Source organism: Prionailurus bengalensis, chromosome X, assembly GCF_016509475.1.
Source record: "Prionailurus bengalensis isolate Pbe53 chromosome X, Fcat_Pben_1.1_paternal_pri, whole genome shotgun sequence".
Classification (NCBI taxonomy): Eukaryota; Metazoa; Chordata; class Mammalia; order Carnivora; family Felidae; genus Prionailurus; species Prionailurus bengalensis.
The window spans coordinates 86,755,621-86,775,800 of NC_057361.1; the positions used below are offsets into that span (position 1 = coordinate 86,755,621).

Sequence of the window (20,180 nt, forward strand, 5' to 3'; positions counted from 1 at the left end):
AACAATATTCTTGATCTACCACACTCAAATTTTTCTGTGTGGCTTAGGTGCTTAGGGTCACCCGAGAAGGATATTAACAGAACTGAATCGGACCACTGATATACTGTTAGAATGTCCTTCCTCCCATCTTAATTGGATTCACTTGTGCTAATAGTGTAACTAGTTGAGTGCAAACTCTATACTGAGTTTAAATTCTGGTTCATGATGTATTAGCTGTGTGTCCTTGAATCAGTTACTTAATTTTTCCAAATCTCACTTTTCTTATCTATAATACGAGGTGATAGTAGTACCTTCCTCAAAGGATTGCAGTGACAGCTTCATAATTTCCTTCATGTAAAGCACTTAGCACAGTGCCTGGCAATAAAGTAAAACAAAATAAAGGATTCAATTAATATTAGCTGTTTTTACTGTTACTTCTGTTATTAATCCCCAGTTATTATCTGGAGCAATCTCACTGAAGCCAGGTCACAGGTTAGTTTTAGTGGTGAACAGGCTGGAGCCAACATAGTAAGCCAATACAAATTGCAAATGCTTTCAAAGGAATTTCCATAGTCCCCCAAATTCTCAGCCTACAAGGTTGACTAGAAAATATTCTGGATTAATGAAATGGTTGAATGAGGAATAGAGTAAAACAGTGGCTATTATATTTAAGGTGTCCAGGTCTTCACTCTTATGGTTAGTTGGAAAGATGGAGGCTAGAAAGGAAGGTAAACGGCCCAATGTATACAAACATTACTTTTTGGTGTTCTTTTCCTTTCATGGGTGTCCTGATTTATTTTCCTGTCCTTATAGCCAAAAGCAGTATTTCTGGGAACTGGTTGTAGTAATTCCAGCCTAAAGAAAGAATTTTGTCTGAAAAAAGCAAATCTGGGCCATTTTTCTTACCAAAAGGTTTTCCAAAAATACTAAGAACAGTACCAGAAAGAGAGAAAATATATATACTGATGTGACTTTTAAAATAAATATACATTATCTATGTGCAGGGCTTAGCTCATCTTCATGCACACCGTGTAATTCACCGGGACATCAAAGGTCAGAATGTGTTACTGACTCATAATGCTGAAGTAAAACTTGGTAAGTTTGTTCTTGCAGTACTTTAAGTGGTGCCCAAAATATTTTAATGGAGAATAATCCTTTAAGATAACTATGTTTTTATATAATTTCATTAACAATATCTGCTACTTATTTAGGCTGTGTCTTCATTGCTTACAAAACCAGTGAAATTTTGAAAATTTGTTTGGTGAGGAAGGTGGAGCAGGAGAAAAAGGCACCATTTACTGCTTCTCTGGAATCATTAGTTCAAAATAACTTTTAAATTATAATGGAAGGCATACATTTTGGTCATTGTTTTACTCTCTATTAAGTATAGATATTATATTTATTTCAACAATTGAATTGAGTATTTATTATGTGCAAGATTTTGTGCCATGGACAAGAAACAGAGACAATTCTTCCACATCACAAAGCCATATTTTCCAAAGAACATCAAATAACGTTTAAATTACTTAAGCATAAATTGCTTCTTTGGAATTTTGCCTCAAATATTTAAAGAACTGATACCAGTGGCTCTCATAATATCAAAATCAAGTTCAGAATTAGAAATCAAAAGACCAGAAAGTCCCTGGGTTTCTATTCCAAGATTTAAATGGCATAATTTATTTAAAAATAACCACACATATTGTCTCACAGGCACACAGGGTGGAATTTATTGTATCCTTTAATGTTTAATATAAATATCATTGGTTGGGTTTTAAATAATACCATATGATTAATGTTAGTACTATGCAATGGCAGATAACCTCATTGATAGAGAATATAAACCACTGGTATTAAATCCTGTATTATTTTTATTTTATTTTTATTTTTTTATATGAAATTTATTGTCAAATTGGTTTCCATACAACACCCAGTGCTCATCCCAAAAGGTGCCCTCCTCAATACCCATCACTCACCCTCTCCTCCCTCCCACCCCCCATCAACCCTCAGTTTCTTCTCAGTTTTTAACAGTCTCTTATGCTTTGGCTGTCTCCCACTCTAACCTCTTTTTTTTTTTCCTTCCCCTCCCCCATGGGTTCCTGTTAAGTTTCTCAGGATCCACAAAGAGTGAAACCATATGGTATCTGTCTTTCTCTGTATGGCTTATTTCACTTAGCATCACACTCTCCGGTTCCATCCACGTTGCTACAAAAGGCCATATTTCATTTTTTCTCATTGCCACGTAGTATTCCATTGTGTATATAAACCACAATTTCTTTATCCATTCATCAGTTGATGGACATTTAGGCTCTTTCCATAATTTGGCTATTGTTGAGAGTGCTGCTATGAACATTGGGGTACAAGTGGCCCTATGCATCAGTACTCCTGTATCCCTTGGATAAATTCCTAGCAGTGCTATTGCTGGGTCATAGGGTAGGTCTATTTTTAATTTTCTGAGGAACCTCCACACTGCTTTCCAGAGCGGCTGCACCAATTTGCATTCCCACCAACAGTGCAAGAGGGTTCCCGTTTCTCCACATCCTCTCCAGCATCTATAGTCTCTTGATTTGTTCATTTTGGCCACTCTGACTGGTGTGAGGTGATACCTGAGTGTGGTTTTGATTTGTATTTCCCTGATAAGGAGCGACGCTGAACATCTTTTCATGTGCCTGTTGGCCATCCGGATGTCTTCTTTAGAGAAGTGTCTATTCATGTTTTCTGCCCATTTCTTCACTGGGTTTTTTGTTTTTCGGGTGTGGAGTTTGGTGAGCTCTTTATAGATTTTGGATACTAGCCCTTTGTCCGATATGTCATTTGCGAATATGTTTTCCCATTCCGTTGGTTGCCTTTTAGTTTTGTTGGTTGTTTCCTTTGCTGTGCAGAAGCTTTTTATCTTCATAAGATCCCAGTAATTCACTTTTGCTTTTAATTCCCTTGCCTTTGGGGACGTGTCGAGTAAGAGATTGCTACGGCTGAGGTCAGAGAGGTCTTTTCCTGCTTTCTCCTCTAAGGTTTTGATGGTTTCCTGTCTCACATTTAGGTCCTTTATCCATTTTGAGTTTATTTTTGTGAATGGTGTGAGAAAGTGGTCTAGTTTCAACCTTCTGCATGTTGCTGTCCAGTTCTCCCAGCACCATTTGTTAAAGAGGCTGTCTTTTTTCCATTGGATGTTCTTTCCTGCTTTGTCAAAGATGAGTTGGCCATACGTTTGTGGGTCTAGTTCTGGGGTTTCTATTCTATTCCATTGGTCTATGTGTCTGTTTTGGTGCCAATACCATGCTGTCTTGATGATGACAGCTTTGTAGTAGAGGCTAAAGTCTGGGATTGTGATGCCTCCTGCTTTGGTCTTCTTCTTCAAAATTACTTTGGCTTTTCGGGGCCTTTTGTGGTTCCATATGAATTTTAGGATTACTTGTTCTAGTTTCGAGAAGAATGCTGGTGCAATTTTGATTGGGATTGCATTGAATGTGTAGATAGCTTTGGGTAGTATTGACATTTTGACAATATTTATTTTTCCAATCCATGAGCAGGGAATGTCTTTCCATTTCTTTAAATCTTCTTCAATTACCTTCATAAGCTTTCTATAGTTTTCAGCATACAGATCCTTTACATCTTTGGTTAGATTTATTCCTAGGTATTTTATGCTTCTTGGTGCAATTGTGAATGGGATCAGTTTCTTTATTTGTCTTTCTGTTGCTTCATTGTTAGTGTATAAGAATGCAACTGATTTCTGTACATTGATTTTGTATCCTGCAACTTTGCTGAATTCATGTATCAGTTCTAGCAGACTTTTGGTGGAGTCTATCGGATTTTCCATGTATAGTATCATGTCATCTGCAAAAAGCGAAAGCTTGACTTCATCTTTGCCAATTTTGATGCCTTTGATTTCCTTTTGTTGTCTGATTGCTGATGCTAGAACTTCCAGCACTATGTTAAACAACAGCGGTGAGAGTGGGCATCCCTGTCGTGTTCCTGATCTCAGGGAAAAAGCTCTCAGTTTTTCCCCATTGAAGATGATGTTAGCTGTGGGCTTTTCATAAATGGCTTTTATGATCTTTAAGTATGTTCCTTCTATCCCGACTTTCTCAAGGGTTTTTATTAAAAAGGGTGCTGGATTTTGTCAAAGGCCTTTTCTGCATCGATTGACAGGATCCTATGGTTCTTCTCTTTTTTGTTGTTAATGTGATGTATCACGTTGATTGATTTGTGAATGTTGAACCAGCCCTGCATCCCAGGAATGAATCCCACTTGATCATGGTGAATAATTCTTTTTATATGCCGTTGAATTCGATTTGCTAGTATCTTATTGAGAATGTTTGCATCCATATTCATCAGGGATATTGGCCTGTAGTTCTCTTTTTTTACTGGGTCTCTGTCTGGTTTAGGAATCAAAGTAATGCTGGCTTCATAGAATGAGTCTGGAAGTTTTCCTTCCCTTTCTATTTCTTGGAATAGCTTGAGAAGGATAGGTATTATCTCTGCTTTAAACGTCTGAGAGAACTCCCCTGGGAAGCCATCTGGTCCTGGACTCTTATTTGTTGGGAGATTTTTGATAACCGATTCAATTTCTTGGCTGGTTATGGGTCTGTTCAAGCTCTCTATTTCCTCCTGATTGAGTTTTGGGAGAGTGTGGGTGTTCAGGAATTTGTCCATTTCTTCCAGGTTGTCCAGTTTGTTGGCATATAATTTTTCATAGTATTCCCTGATAATTGTTTGTATCTCTGAGGGATTGGTTGTAATAATTCCATTTTCATTCATGATTTTATCTATTTGGGTCATCTCCCTTTTCTTTTTGAGAAGCCTGGCTAGAGGTTTGTCAATTTTGTTTATTTTTTCAAAAAACCAACTCTTGGTTTCGTTGATCTGCTCTACAGTTTTTTTAGATTCTATATTGTTTATTTCTGCTCTGATCTTTATTATTTCTCTTCTTCTGCTGGGTTTGGGGTGTCTTTGCTGTTCTGCCTCTATTTCCTTTGGTGTGCTGCTAGATTTTGTATTTGGGATTTTTCTTGTTTCTTCAGATAGGCCTTGATTGCTATGTATTTTACTCTCAGGGCTGCCTTTGCTGCATCCCAAATCATTTGGAGAGTTGTCTTTTCATTTTCACTTGTTTCCATATATTTTTAAATTTCTTCTCTAATTGCCTGGTTGACCCATTCATTCTTTAGTAGGGTGTTCTTTAACCTCCATGCTTTTGGAGGTTTTCCAGACTTTTTTCTGTGGTTGATTTCAAGCTTCATAGCATTGTGGTCTGAAAGTATGCATGGTATAATTTCAATTCTGGTAAACTTATGAAGGGCTGTTTTGTGACCCAGTATATGATCTATCTTGGAGAATGTTCCATGTGCACTGGAGAAGAAAGTATATTCTGTTGCTTTGGGATGCAGAGTTCTAAATATATCTGTCAAGTCCATCTTATCCAATGTCTCATTCAGGGCCCTTGTGTCTTTATTGACCGTGTATCTAGATGATCTATCCGTTTCTGTAAGTGGGGTGTTAAAGTCCCCTGCAATTACCACATTCTTATCAATAAGGTTGCTTATGTTTATGAGTAATTGTTTTATATATTTGGGGGCTCCGGTATTCGGCGCATAGACATTTATAATTGTTAGCTCTTCCTGTTGGATAGACCCTGTAACTATTATATAATGTCCTTCTTCATCTCTTGTTACAGCCTTTAATTTAAAGTCTAGTTTGTCTGATATAAGTATGGCTACTCCAGCTTTCTTTTGGCTTCCAGTAGCATGATAAATAGTTCTCCATCCCCTCACTCTCAATCTAAAGGTGTCCTCAGGTCTAAAATGGGTCTCTTGTAGACAGCAAATAGATGGGTCTTGTCTTTTTATCCATTCTGATACCCTATGTCTTTTGGTTGGCGCATTTAATCCATTTACATTCAGTGTTATTATAGAAAGATACGGGTTTAGAGTCATTGTGATCTGTATGTTTTATGCTTGTAGTGATGTCTCTGGTACTTTGTCTCACAGGGTCCCCCTTAGGATCTCTTGTAGGGCTGGTTTAGTGGTGACAAATTCCTTCAGTTTTTGTTTGTTTGGGAAGACCTTTCTCTCTCCTATTCTAAATGACAGACTTGCTGGATAAAGGATTCTCGGCTGCATATTTTTTCTGTCTAGCACCCTGAAAATCTCGTGCCAACTTTCTGGCCTGCCAAGTTTCAAAAGAGAGATCAGTCACGAGTCTTATCAGTCTCCCTTTATATGTGAGGGCACGTTTACCCCTTGGTGCTTTCAGAATTTTCTCTTTATCCTTGTATTTTGCCAGTTTCACTATGATATGTCGTGCAGAAGATCGATTCAAGTTACGTCTGAAGGGAGTTCTCTGTGCCTCTTGGATTTCAATGCCTTTTTCCTTCCCCAGTTCAGGGAAGTTCTCAGCTATGATTTCTTCAAGTACCCCTTCAGCACCTTTCCCTCTCTCTTCCTCCTCTGGGATACCAATTATGTGTATATTATTTCTTTTTAGTGTATCACTTAGTTCTTTAATTTTCCCCTCATACTCCTGGATTTTTTTATCTCTCTTTTTCTCAGCTTCCTCTTTTTCCATAACTTTATCTTCTAGTTCACCTATTCTCTCCTCTGCCTCTTCAAGCCGAGCTGTGGTGGTTTCCATTTTGTTATGCATTTCGTTTAAAGCGTTTTTCAGCTCCTCGTGACTGTTCCTTAGTCCCTTGATCTCTGTAGCAAGAGATTCTCTGCTGTCCTGTATACTGTTTTCAAGCCCAGCAATTAATTTTATGACTATTATTCTAAATTCACTTTCTGTTATATTGTTTAAATCCTTTTTAATCAGCTCATTAGCTGTTGTTATTTCTTGGAGATTCTTCTGAGGGGAGTTCTTCCGCTTGGTCATTTTGGATAGTCCCTGGCATGGTGAGGACCTGCAGGGCACTTCTCCTGTGCTGTGGTGTATAACTGGAGTTGGTGGGCGGAGCCGCAGTCAGACCTGATGTCTGCCCCCATCCCACCGCTGGGGCCACAGTCAGACTGGTGTGTGCCTTCTCTTCCCCTCTCCTAGGGGCGGGAGTCACTGTGGAATGGCGTGGCCTGTCTGGGCTACTTGCACACTGCCAGGCTTGTGATGCTGGGGATCTGGCGTATTAGCTGGGGTGGGTAGGCAAGGTGCACGGGGGCAGGAGGGGCAGGCTTAGATCGCTTCTCCTTAGGTGATCCACTTCAGGAGGGGCCCTGTGGCAGCGGGAGGGAGTCAGATCCACTGCTGGAGGTTTGGCTCCGCAGAAGCGCAGAGTTGGGTGTTTGCGTGGAGCGAGCAAGTTCCCTGGCAGGAACTGGTTCTCTTTGGGATTTTGGTTGGGGATGGGCGGGGGAGATGGCGCTGGCGAGCGCCTTTGTTCCCCACCAAACTGAGCTCTGTCGTCAGGGGGCTCAGCAGCTCTCCCTCCCTTTGTCCTCCAGCCTTCCCGCTTTCCGAGCAGAGCTGTTAACTTATGACCTCCCAGACGCTAAGTTGCGCTTGCTGTCGGAACACAGTCCGTCAGGCCCCTCCGCTTTTGCAAGCCAGACTCGGGGGCTCTGCTTGGCCGGTGAGCTGCCCCTCCGCCCCGGCTCCCTCCCGCCAGTCCGTGGAGCGCACACCGCCTCGCTGCCCTTCCTACCCTCTTCCGTGGGCCTCTCGTCTGCGCTTGGCTCCGGCGACTCCGTTCTACTAATCCTCTGGCGGGTTTCTGGGTTATTTAGGTAGGTGTAGGTGGAATCTAAGTGATCAGCAGGACATGCGGTGAGCCCAACGTCCTCCTACGCCGCCATCTTCCTTCCGACCTCCCTCCTGTATTATTTTTAAATGATATCAGTTCTACCGTATCTCTAGAATGACCTTAAGATAGTTCCTATTTTCCTTATAAAAAATATAACCATGGCAGAGATTTTTGTTCATTCATTGAGAATGTGTTCATTGAATATATGCAGAAGAAGCTTGAGTAATAATCGTTCCTGAAATAAGAAAAAAGTAATTTCAAGAAAAGTTTTATGTCTCATGTGTTTAAAAGCTACAAAGCTAGAAATACAATTTTAAGACACTGTGCCAATACCTTGGGGGAATTTGGATCTCATATTCAAATGTGCAGGATAGATAATCTGTTGCAAGGCTACATACATACTATGTTCACATGTGGCAGCACTCCCATATATTTGAGTTAGGTTTCTGGCCAACTCTACCATTTGCGATACAGAAGAGAAATTGTTAAGTAAATGAAATGCCACTGAAAAATCTGTCACAAAGTCCATGCACTAAAGCTCATGTACTTTACTCTGTGGGAGAGACCTTTTAGTATGGATAAGAATTTAATCAGGCTTATTTTACATATAACCCTTATACATTTGTTTTTACATTTCTCAGATTCCAGGATATTTTTAAGCAACATATTATGAGAAGGTTGCAGAAGGAAAACCCAAGGCCATAAAAAGGGAGTGATAGGAATGAGACTAGAAAATGATCATATTATAATTGCAATTGATAAGTAATCCTTATATTCTGGTCCCTAGGTCATTAAAGAAAAGGTTAAATTATACCACTATTGAGGTGTCATCTCTACTTCTGTCTTCATTTCAAGGCTTTCTTGTTTCCTTTTCTTCCATCCATCACTCTTTCTTCTAGTCTTTTCTCTTTTCATTTTCTTCCCTGAATGTCATACATTAGCTCATGGCCTTCATAGGTATCTCATGGCCCTTTAAGTTGGCCCTCAGGGATAGTGAGACTGCTGGGCTCTGATTTAACCTGTTCTCCAAAAATATGTAGATAATGAGATTGTTCAATACCCACTGATGATTTGCACATATTATAGGCATTTTTTATTCTTGTTAAATCCTTCCTTAAAGACTTCTTTAAGCTCTTAACTTTTTAATTTTTCATTTCTTCTCCTAAATTCTTCAAACTACTATTTAGACAGTGTTGCTATCCATCCTCTAGATTCCTGGAAACCATTCTAAATTAGAAAATCTACTTCATTTTTCATCCCTGAAAAATTTCATCTACTTTCATTTTTCATCTTTTTTTTTCTGGACTAAATAACCCCAGTCTACTTTAGCCTTTTTTCTGTCTGTTACTGAGGATACCATACTAAATATTTTCATATAATGTATCCCACAGATTAATAGAAGACTGAACTTTTACAGTCTAACCTAAGATATAGATGCCACAGTAAATATATGCATCTGATTCAGAAGATCTGTAGAAGAACTTAAACTAAATTCTAGCAGAAAACTCATTTTTTTTTATTGGTGTAATAGGACTTTCTAATGTCATGAGCGAGGCTTCCTAATAAGCTACCAATAGGTTTTAGATTTCTTAGATGTTGCTTATAGTGTTGGTCTTCCTTCAGCTTGGTGGCAGTTCCAAACACTACATATGTTATTACTTCAGAGGTTCAGGGTATACTGATGGAACTTTATTTTTAATATTCATGGTAAACTTTCAGCCAAACCTACTGTAGATTTATAGTAGCACTTCTGAGTCTCTTTCCAACATAAATAGAAGCAAAAACCTAATTCTCAGTATTTCTGGAGTGGACTTCATGGTAAAGTTTTCTGGGCTGGAATGAAAATCTGTTATCCATTGTGGATTTTGTATTGGCTTTCCAAGTTAAAGCAATAACTTATTGAGATTTTTGTTACTGATTAATTATTTTGACATATGGTGAATTTTGCAGTGGATTTTGGAGTGAGTGCCCAGGTGAGCAGAACTAATGGGAGGAGAAATAGTTTCATTGGGACGCCATACTGGATGGCACCTGAGGTGATTGACTGTGATGAGGACCCAAGACGCTCCTATGATTACAGAGTAAGTGTGAAGATTCACATAGTGGGAATCAAAGATTGGAAAGGACTTTTAACTAATATTTATTTGTAAATGATAAAAAATAAAAAGCAGGCAACTCCTTTCACATTAAACTCTAATAAGAAAGACTAGTTGCTATTCTTATTTGTGGTTTGATTATATGCATAAATGTAATATTTTCTAAGAATATAGACAACATAGACCACTGGTAATTATCTACATTTGAGGAAGAATGTCTAGTTCATGTAGCTTGCAACTTCTTGGGAAAAATATTATATTATGTGGCTTTATATGGAAATTTAACTTCCAGGGGCAGAGAACTTTGTAAACCTAAAAATGAATGAATGTAAAGCCAATTATTAATACCCACAGTAACTTAGCTTCAAAAGAAAAAAAAATAATTCGATTACTCAGGGTAATGGAGAAAATCCTTGTCATGGTTCACCTCCAGACCACTGAAAATCAGTGGAATAGACAAATTAAGTAACAATTCATGGTATTTATTAAAATTTCCACTGAAATTGCAATTTGGACAATATACATCTATGTACACATTTCAAAAACCTGATGTGGAAAGAAAACTCTCCATTTGCTATAGACTGGAAAAACCACATTCAGTCTTCACATCATAAGTCATCCAAACAATTCATTGTGGCTTCATTGTGTGGAACCTAGAGCTCAATACTTGAAGTTGATTAATTCAAGTCTCATCTCTTTTCCCTTTTCCTTAAATGCCCTCTGCTTGATCTGCAAGCAGATCCATTGAGAGTTTATAGTCTATTGCTATTACAGGCTATGGAGACTATGGAAGCATAATGTTCTTTTAGGGGGCTTGCTGTAAAAATGATGCTTTATGCCTGTACAAATTTTTTTGCAGTCTTCAAAGGACTTTCACCTATATTAATCATTTATTTTTTTTTTCATTTTTAGCCTCATTTAATTGAAAGAAAGCTTCAACTTACACCATCACAACAATCATTTGAAGCTAAGAACTCTATTAGCTGAGATTCTCAGAATTCAATTGACTTGTTTAGGAGTCATCCAGCCAGCCAGTGTACCTACAGCCCTGTGCCCTTTCCACGTTCTAAACGAAGTACAGTTAATAGTGAGGATAATTTCCTTGATCCTCTTGGAATATCATTTCCTAGAATAACAATACTTATATTATCAATTTACTATATTCAAGTAACTGCTGAAAATGCTTTTTATATATGGTATCTCATTTAATACTCATACCAGTGCTATGAGGTGGATATCATTATTATCCCCATTTCATATAGGGTAAAATTGAGGTACAGAGAGTTAAATCATTTATCTAAGAGGGCACAGTTAATAGGTCTATGTGATTGGATTTCTTCACAGCAAGCTCCTTTTGTTATTTCAGTTAAGACAGCAATAGCAATACATTCAAGATGAATTTTCCCTACACTGAACCCTATCCCATATCATTCTGTTGTGTGGTGTAGTACTGGCAGATCACACGCTTAGATAACATCTTCCTACAACACCATTCTATAATGAAGGTTCATTGTAGAAAACCCATAAAATGGCTCTGGCATTGACACTCCCCCAACCAAAGATTGTTTTAAAATTCTAAATACTATTAATTTTCCAGTTTAGGTGACTTTGGGTTCATTTTTTCTTTTGCAGAGTGATGTGTGGTCCGTGGGAATCACTGCTATTGAAATGGCTGAAGGGGCTCCTCGTGAGTAAAAATGATGTTTATTTGTTAAAAGCTAGGGAAGCATGCTATACAAATCTGCAACTTGCACCAGTCAGCTTGTCTTGGTCAGACAGATGCCACACTATTGCCAAACCGTAAATACTGGACTTCTGAGTGATTATCAAATGTTCTAGTCAGAATGGCCAGATATATCTATAAAGAGTTTGTGCTTTTCTCTTATGATATTTTATTTTAGGCTTATTGAGTTTTATTTCAATTTAGCATCAAAATTATTTGGTACTGACAGTCATAACTAATGAGAATCTGAAGCCTTTCCAGTACATAGTTATTGGTGGAGTATTTAGGTTCCAGAACATTTATAGTCACACACTGCTACTGCTGCAGACTATGACAGTTAAGAGAATCTTCCAGTGTTTCACTGAAAATAAACCAATCCTCAACTCTGGGAAGTGAGTGGTTTTTTGTTTGTTTGTTTGTTTGTTTGTTTGTTTTTCATTTGGAGTCAATCAGCTCACCTTTGGTGCCTTCCTTGCTCCTTTTAGCAACTCCAGTGTCCTTAATTGCTCAGAAGACTCAGTTTCCTCTTGTTTCCTCCTCACCCCCATCATTTAAATGATCTGTTAGTATTCTGTTCTCTCAGCACACTGCTTTCTGGTAGGAAAGTGAAAATTAAATGTGAACTTAGATATAAATGATTGATAGCCATCTAATGTATGACACCCATAAGCAGGGCATATCTACTGTCCTCAATACCTAAATCTAAAGATATAAATGATACATACATTCCTTGTGTCATTGGAAGAGAAGTGAGAGAAATACCTGGAGTGTTTATTTGAGGGGCAGGTGGGTGGAGTGGAATTTCTTTGCTTATCCCTTTCTAAGGAGATCCTATAGGTTCCCACGTTCCTGCATGGTCTGTCGGCACAATGTCCAGACAACAAGCTTTATAAGTTTGAAATATCTTAATACTGTGTTTCAAGTCCAATGGGAGTAATTTCAAGGGGTAGAAATAATGGTAACTTGTCCCTCTTTTCATGCCCCCAGAACTGCAAAGCATCTGTTTTGGGTGAATAAAAACTTAGTGATGGCCACATATATAAAATTGAAATGAGACTGGGAAGATGCATATTATTGCTCATCACCTCTTGATTATTTGTCTTTGTGAAACATGCTTAGATTATATTAGATTGAGCAGCAGCAGCAGCACCTTCTCCTCTTCTTTTTCCACCTCTTTCTCCTCCTCCTCCTCTTCCTCTTCTTCTTCCCCTTCTCCTACCCCTTCTTGTTCTCCATCTTCTTCCCCCTCCTCCTCCTCCCCCCTCCTCCTCCTCCTCCTCCTCCTCCTCCTCCCCTCTCTTCTTCTTCTTCTTCTTCTTCTTCTTCTTCTTCTCCTTCTTCTCTTAACAATATGGTATTTCATATGAGTGTTGATGTATGTGTTTTTTTAGGATGCATGACTGCATCAAAGAGTATATGTTTTTTGTTGTTTTGGAATGTTCTTTACCATGTCTTTAAAAAAAACTGTCTTTCTACATTTTGAAGATTTGTACTTCCTAATTCACCTTTATTTTGTTTAATTTTTTCATTCCAAAATATTAAATCATGGGAGAAAAAAAAGGGGTAATGAGCAAACTCACAGAAGGACTACAGAGAAGGAGTTTTGCACAGAATACACAAATGGCAAACTTCTTACAAAAGATGTGTGAGGACCAGGTGTTTCTTAATTTACAATGAGAAAAAATAAGACCAACATGCCTAAATAAGTAATCAGAAGGCTGAAACTTTGGTGATGAGTAACTTGAAATAGCCACTCTGCTAAAACATTGGTCTTTCACCAGCCTCTTATATTGCCTGGAGTCTTAACTTTGGATAGAAATGATCGTCATTAACTTAACTGTAGAAATCCTCCAGGTTTTGATAATTACCGTCTCAGAGGGGGTGGCCCTCAAAAGTTACAATTATATGATAATTGACTCTGAGGTCCAGATAAGAAAATTTATTACTTTCTCTCTTTTTTTTTTTGGTGTCTCTCTCCCAGAGATGTAAAAAAAAAAGGGGGGGGGCACGGAGAACATCTTCTCACTAAAAGGGTGATGTAGAGGTTCCCAGAGGAGAAAAGACCTGTACCATTGCAAGCCAGGATCTTCTTAAGTGCTTGGGTCCTTTCTTTCTTTCTTTTTCTTTCTTTCTTTCTTTCTTTCTTTCTTTCTTTCTTTCTTTCTGTTTCTTAAATTATACATGTGAGTGAAATCATATGGTGTTTGTCTTTCTCTGTCTGACTTATTTCACTTAGCATTATACCCTCTATAAATGTATTTTTAAAGTAGGCTTGCTATTTCAAAGTATGAGACTCTAATGGTAAAATATTTAGGCATGTTATATGTGGGGTAAAGGGAGCATTTACTGGAATTCCTAAAATTAGACTATATAGGAAACCTCCACTATTGGACATAGCTCTTGTACCCACCCTATACTCCATTCCTTTGTGGGCTTCTCATTTCCCTTAATGAAAACTTCCTTCGAGAGGTAGGCAAGATGGCGGCTTAGGAGGACACTGGGCTCACCGCACGTCCTGCTGATCACTTAGATTCCATCTACACCTGCCTAAATAACCCAGAAAACCGCCAGAGGATTAACAGAACGGAGTAGCCGGAGCCAAACGCAGACGAGAGGCCCACGGAAGAGGGTAGGAAGGGCGGCGAGGCGGTGTGCGCTCCACAGACTGGTGGGAGGGAGCCTGGGCGGAGGGGCGGCTCGCCGGCCAAGCAGAGCCCCCGAGTCTGGCTTGCAAAAGCGGAGGGGCCTGACGGACTGTGTTCCGACAGCAAGCGCGACTTAGCGTCTGGGAGGTCATAAGTTAACAGCTCTCCTCGGAAAGCGGGAAGGCTGGAGGACAAAGGGAGGGAGAGTTGCTGAGCCTCCTGACAACAGAGCTCAGTTTGGTGAGGAACAAAGGCGCTCGCCAGCGCCATCTCCTCCGCCCATCCCCCAGCCAAAATCCCAAAGACAACCGGTTCCTGCCAGGGAACTTGCTCGCTCCTCGCAAACACCCAACTCTGCGCTTCTGCGGAGCCAAACCTCTGGCAGCGGATCTGACTCCCTCCCGCTGCCACAGGGCCCCTCCTGAAGTGGATCACCTAAGGAGAAGCGATCTAAGCCTGCCCCTCCTGCCCCCGTGCACCTTGCCTACCCACCCCAGCTAATACGCCAGATCCCCAGCATCACAAGCCTGGCAGGGTGCAAGTAACCCAGACGAGCCACACCACCCCACAGTGACTCCCGCCCCTAGGAGAGGGGAAGAGAAGGCACACACCAGTCTGACTGTGGCCCCAGCGGTGGGTTGGGGGCAGACATCAGGTCTGACTGCAGCCCTGCCCACCAACTTCAGTTATACATCACAGCACAGGGGAAGTGCCCTGCAGGTCCTCACCATGCCAGGGACTATCCAAAATGACCAAGCGGAAGAATTCCCCTCAGAAGACTCTCCAGGAAATAACAACAGCTAATGAGCTGATCACAAAGGATTTAAATAATATAACAGAAAGTGAATTTAGAATAATAGTCATAAAATTAATTGCTGGGCTTGAAAACAGTATACAGGACAGCAGAGAATCTCTTGCTACAGAGATCAAGGGACTAAGGAACAGTCATGAGGAGCTGAAAAACGCTTTAAACGAAATGCATAACAAAATGGAAACCACCACAGCTCGGCTTGAAGAGGCAGAGGAGAGAATAGGTGAACTAGAAGATAAAGTTATGGAAAAAGAGGAAGCTGAGAAAAAGAGAGATAAAAAAATCCAGGAGTATGAGGGGAAAATTAGAGAACTAAGTGATACACTAAAAAGAAATAATATATGCATAATTGGTATCCCAGAGGAGGAAGAGAGAGGGAAAGGTGCTGAAGGGGTACTTGAAGAAATCATAGCTGAGAACTTCCCTGAACTGGGGAAGGAAAAAGGCATTGAAATCCAAGAGGCACAGAGAACTCCCTTCAGACGTAACATGAATCGATCTTCTGCACCACATATCATAGTGAAACTGGCAAAATACAAGGATAAAGAGAAAATTCTGAAAGCACCAAGGGGTAAACGTGCCCTCACATATAAAGGGAGACTGATAAGACTCGTGACTGATCTCTCTTTTGAAACTTGGCAGGCCAGAAAGAATTGGCACGAGATTTTCAGGGTGCTAGACAGAAAAAATATGCAGCCAAGAATCCTTTATCCAGCAAGTCTGTCATTTAGAATAGAAGGAGAGAGAAAGGTCTTCCCAAACAAACAAAAACTGAAGGAATTTGTCACCACTAAACCAGCCCTACAAGAGATCCTAAGGGGGACCCTGTGAGACAAAGTACCAGAGACATCACTACAAGCATAAAACATACAGACATCACAATGACTCTAAACCCGTATCTTTCTATAATAACACTGAATGTAAATGGATTAAATGCGCCAACCAAAAGACATAGGGTATCAGAATGGATAAAAAAACAAGACCCATCTATTTGCTGTCTACAAGAGACTCATTTTAGACCTGAGGACACCTTTAGATTGAGAGTGAGGGGATGGAGAACTATTTATCATGCGACTGGAAGCCAAAAGAAAGCTGGAGTAGCCATACTTATATCAGACAAACTAGACTTTAAATTAAAGGCTGTAACAAGAGATGAAGAAGGACATTATATAATAGTTACAGGGTCTATCCATCAGGAAGAGCTAACAATTATAAATGTCTATGCACCGAATACCGGAGCCCCCAAATATATAAAACAATTACTCATAAACATAAGCAACCTTATTGATAAGAATGTGGTAATTGCAGGGGACTTTAACACCCCACTTACAGAAATGGATAGATCATCTAGACACACGGTCAATAAAGAAACAAGGGCCCTGAGTGATACATTGGATCAGATGGACTTGACAGATATATTTAGAACTCTGCATCCCAAAGCAACAGAATATACTTTCTTCTCGAGTGCACATGGAACATTCTCCAAGATAGATCATATACTGGGTCACAAAACAGCCCTTCATAAGTTTACAAGAATTGAAATTATACCATGCATACTTTCAGACCACAATGCTATGAAGCTTGAAATCAACCACAGAAAAAAGTCTGGAAAACCTCCAAAAACATGGAGGTTAAAGAACACCCTACTAACGAATGAGTGGGTCAACCAGGCAATTAGAGAAGAAATTAAAAAATATATGGAAACAAACGAAAATGAAAATACAACAATCCAAACGCTTTGGGACGCAGCGAAGGCAGTCCTGAGAGGAAAAGACATTGCAATCCAGGCCTATCTCAAGAAACAAGAAAAATCCCAAATACAAAATCTAACAGCACACCTAAAGGAACTAGAAGCAGAACAGCAAAGGCAGCCTAAGCCCAGCAGAAGAGAAATAATAAAGATCAGAGCAGAAATAAACAATATAGAATCTAAAAAAACTGTAGAGCAGATCAACGAAACCAAGAGTTGGTTTTTTGAAAAAATAAACAAAATTGACAAACCTCTAGCCAGGCTTCTCAAAAAGAAAAGGGAGATGACCCAAATAGATAAAATCATGAATGAAAATGGAATTATTACAACCAATCCCTCAGAGATACAAACAATTATCAGGGAATACTATGAAAAATTATATGCCAACAAATTGGACAACCTGGAAGAAATGGACAAATTCCTGAACACCCATACTCTTCCAAAACTCAATCAGGAGGAAATAGAAAGCTTGAACAGACCCATAACCAGCGAAGAAATTGAATCGGTTATCAAAAATCTCCCAACAAATAAGAGTCCAGGACCAGATGGCTTCCCAGGAGAGTTCTACCAGACGTTTAAAGCAGAGATAATACCTATCCTTCTCAAGCTATTCCAAGAAATAGAAAGGGAAGGAAAACTTCCAGACTCATTCTATGAAGCCAGTATTACTTTGATTCCTAAACCAGACAGAGACCCAGTAAAAAAAGAGAACTACAGGCCAATATCCCTGATGAATATGGATGCAAAAATTCTCAATAAGATACTAGCAAATCGAATTCAACGGCATATAAAAAGAATTATTCACCATGATCAAGTGGGATTCATTCCTGGGATGCAGGGCTGGTTCAACATTCGCAAATCAATCAACGTGATACATCACATTAACAAAAAAAAGAGAAGAACCATATGATCCTGTCAATCGATGCAGAAAAGGCCTTTGACAAAATCCAGCACCCTTTCTTAATAAAAACCCTTGAGAAAGTCGGGATAGAAGGAACATACTTAAAGATCATAAAAGCCATTTATGAAAAGCCCACAGCTAACATCATCCTCAACGGGGAAAAACTGAGAGCTTTTTCCCTGAGATCAGGAACACGACAGGGATGCCCACTCTTACCACTGCTGTTTAACATAGTGCTGGAAGTTCTAGCATCAGCAATCAGACAACAAAAGGAAATCAAAGGCATCAAAATTGGCAAAGATGAAGTCAAGCTTTCGCTTTTTGCAGATGACATGATATTATACATGGAAAATCCGATAGACTCCACCAAAAGTCTGCTAGAACTGATACATGAATTCAGCAAAGTTGCAGGATACAAAATCAATGTACAGAAATCAGTTGCATTCTTATACACTAACAATGAAGCAACAGAAAGACAAATAAAGAAACTGATCCCATTCACAATTGCACCAAGAAGCATAAAATACCTAGGAATAAATCTAACCAAAGATGTAAAGGATCTGTATGCTGAAAACTATAGAAAGCTTATGAAGGTAATTGAAGAAGATTTAAAGAAATGGAAAGACATTCCCTGCTCATGGATTGGAAAAATAAATATTGTCAAAATGTCAATACTACCCAAAGCTATCTACACATTCAATGCAATCCCAATCAAAATTGCACCAGCATTCTTCTCGAAACTAGAACAAGCAATCCTAAAATTCATATGGAACCACAAAAGGCCCCGAATAGCCAAAGTAATTTTGAAGAAGAAGACCAAAGCAGGAGGCATCACAATCCCAGACTTTAGCCTCTACTACAAAGCTGTAATCATCAAGACAGCATGGTATTGGCACAAAAACAGACACACAGACCAATGGAATAGAATAGAAACCCCAGAACTAGACCCACAAACGTATGGCCAACTCATCTTTGACAAAGCAGGAAAGAACATCCAATGGAAAAAAGACAGCCTCTTTAACAAATGGTGCTGGGAGAACTGGACAGCAACATGCAGAAGGTTGAAACTAGACTACTTTCTCACACCATTCACAAAAATAAACTCAAAATGGATAAAGGACCTAAACGTGAGACAGGAAACCATCAAAACCTTAGAGGAGAAAGCAGGAAAAGACCTCTCGGACCTCAGCCGTAGCAATTTCTTACGTGACACATCCCCAAAGGCAAGGGAATTAAAAGCAAAAGTGAATTACTGGGACCTTATGAAGATAAAAACCTTCTGCACAGTAAAGGAAACAACCAACAAAACTAAAAGGCAACCAACGGAATGGGAAAAGATATTTGCAAATGACATATCGGACAAAGGGCTAGTATCCAAAATCTATAAAGAGCTCACCAAACTCCACACCCGAAAAACAAATAACCCAGTGCAGAAATGGGCAGAAAACATGAATAGACACATCTCTAAAGAAGACATCCGGATGGCCAACAGGCACATGAAAAGATGGTCAACATCCCTCCTCCTCTGGGAAATACAAATCAAAACCACATGCAAATATCACCTCATGCCAGTCAGAGTGGCCAAAATGAACAAATCAGGAGACTATAGATGCTGGAGAGGATGTGGAGAAACGGGAACCCTCTTGCACTCTTGGTGGGAATGCAAATTGGTGCAGTCACTCTGGAAAACAGTGTGGAGGTTCCTCTAAAAATTAAAAATAGACCTACCCTATGACCCAGCAGTAGCACTGCTAGGAATTTACCCCAGGGATACAGGAGTACTGATGCATAGGGGTACTTGTACCCCAATGTTTATAACAGCACTCTCAACAATAGCCAAATTATGGAAAGAGCCTAAATGTCCATCAACTGATGAATGGATAAAGAAATTGTGGTTTATATACACAATGGAATATTACGTGGCAATGAGAAAAAATGAAATATGGCCTTTTGTAGCAACGTGGATGGAACTGGAGAGTGTGATGCTAAGTGAAATAAGCCATACAGAGAAAGACAGATACCATATGGTTTCACTCTTATGTGGATCCTGAGAAACTTAACAGGAACCCATGGAGGAGGGGAAGGAAAAAAAAAAAGAGGTTAGAATGGGAGAGAGCCAAAGCATAAGAGACTGTTAAAAACTGAGAAGAAACTGAGGGTTGATGGGGGGTGGGAGGGGGGAGAGGGTGGGTGATGGGTATTGAGGAGGGCACCTTTTGGGATGAGCACTGGGTGTTGTATGGAAACCAATTTGTCAATAAATTTCTAAAAAAAAAAAAAAAAAAGAAAACTTCCTTAGTCTATGCTCTAGCTCTTGACCCCTGGGGGTGTTGTTAGTTGACTAAATGATGCTCAAATGTTAATAAATTACAACTGTTTAGTATTGTACAAACTCACTTAAAATATGTTTAAAGGGCAGAATCTGGTGACTGGATGGTTAGTTTAGGGAAATGAAAAGAACAAAATGTGATCCTGATCTTTTGAGCTTGGGGATAATTCTGCCATCAAGTATAAAACTGTACCTCTGTTAATCTTTACCTATGTAA

General features: G+C 39.5%; 1 protein-coding gene across 1 annotated transcript in view; it reads left to right on the forward strand.

The window, feature by feature from the left end:
* Positions 1-20,180, forward strand: part of NRK (Nik related kinase) — a 156,893-nt gene that overhangs the window by 87,891 nt on the left and 48,822 nt on the right. Inside the window, exons 7-9 of the mRNA XM_043569920.1 lie at positions 984-1,074; positions 9,659-9,789; positions 11,437-11,491. Of these exons, the coding sequence (XP_043425855.1) occupies positions 984-1,074; positions 9,659-9,789; positions 11,437-11,491 (277 nt within the window). The remainder of the gene's footprint in view (positions 1-983; positions 1,075-9,658; positions 9,790-11,436; positions 11,492-20,180) is intronic.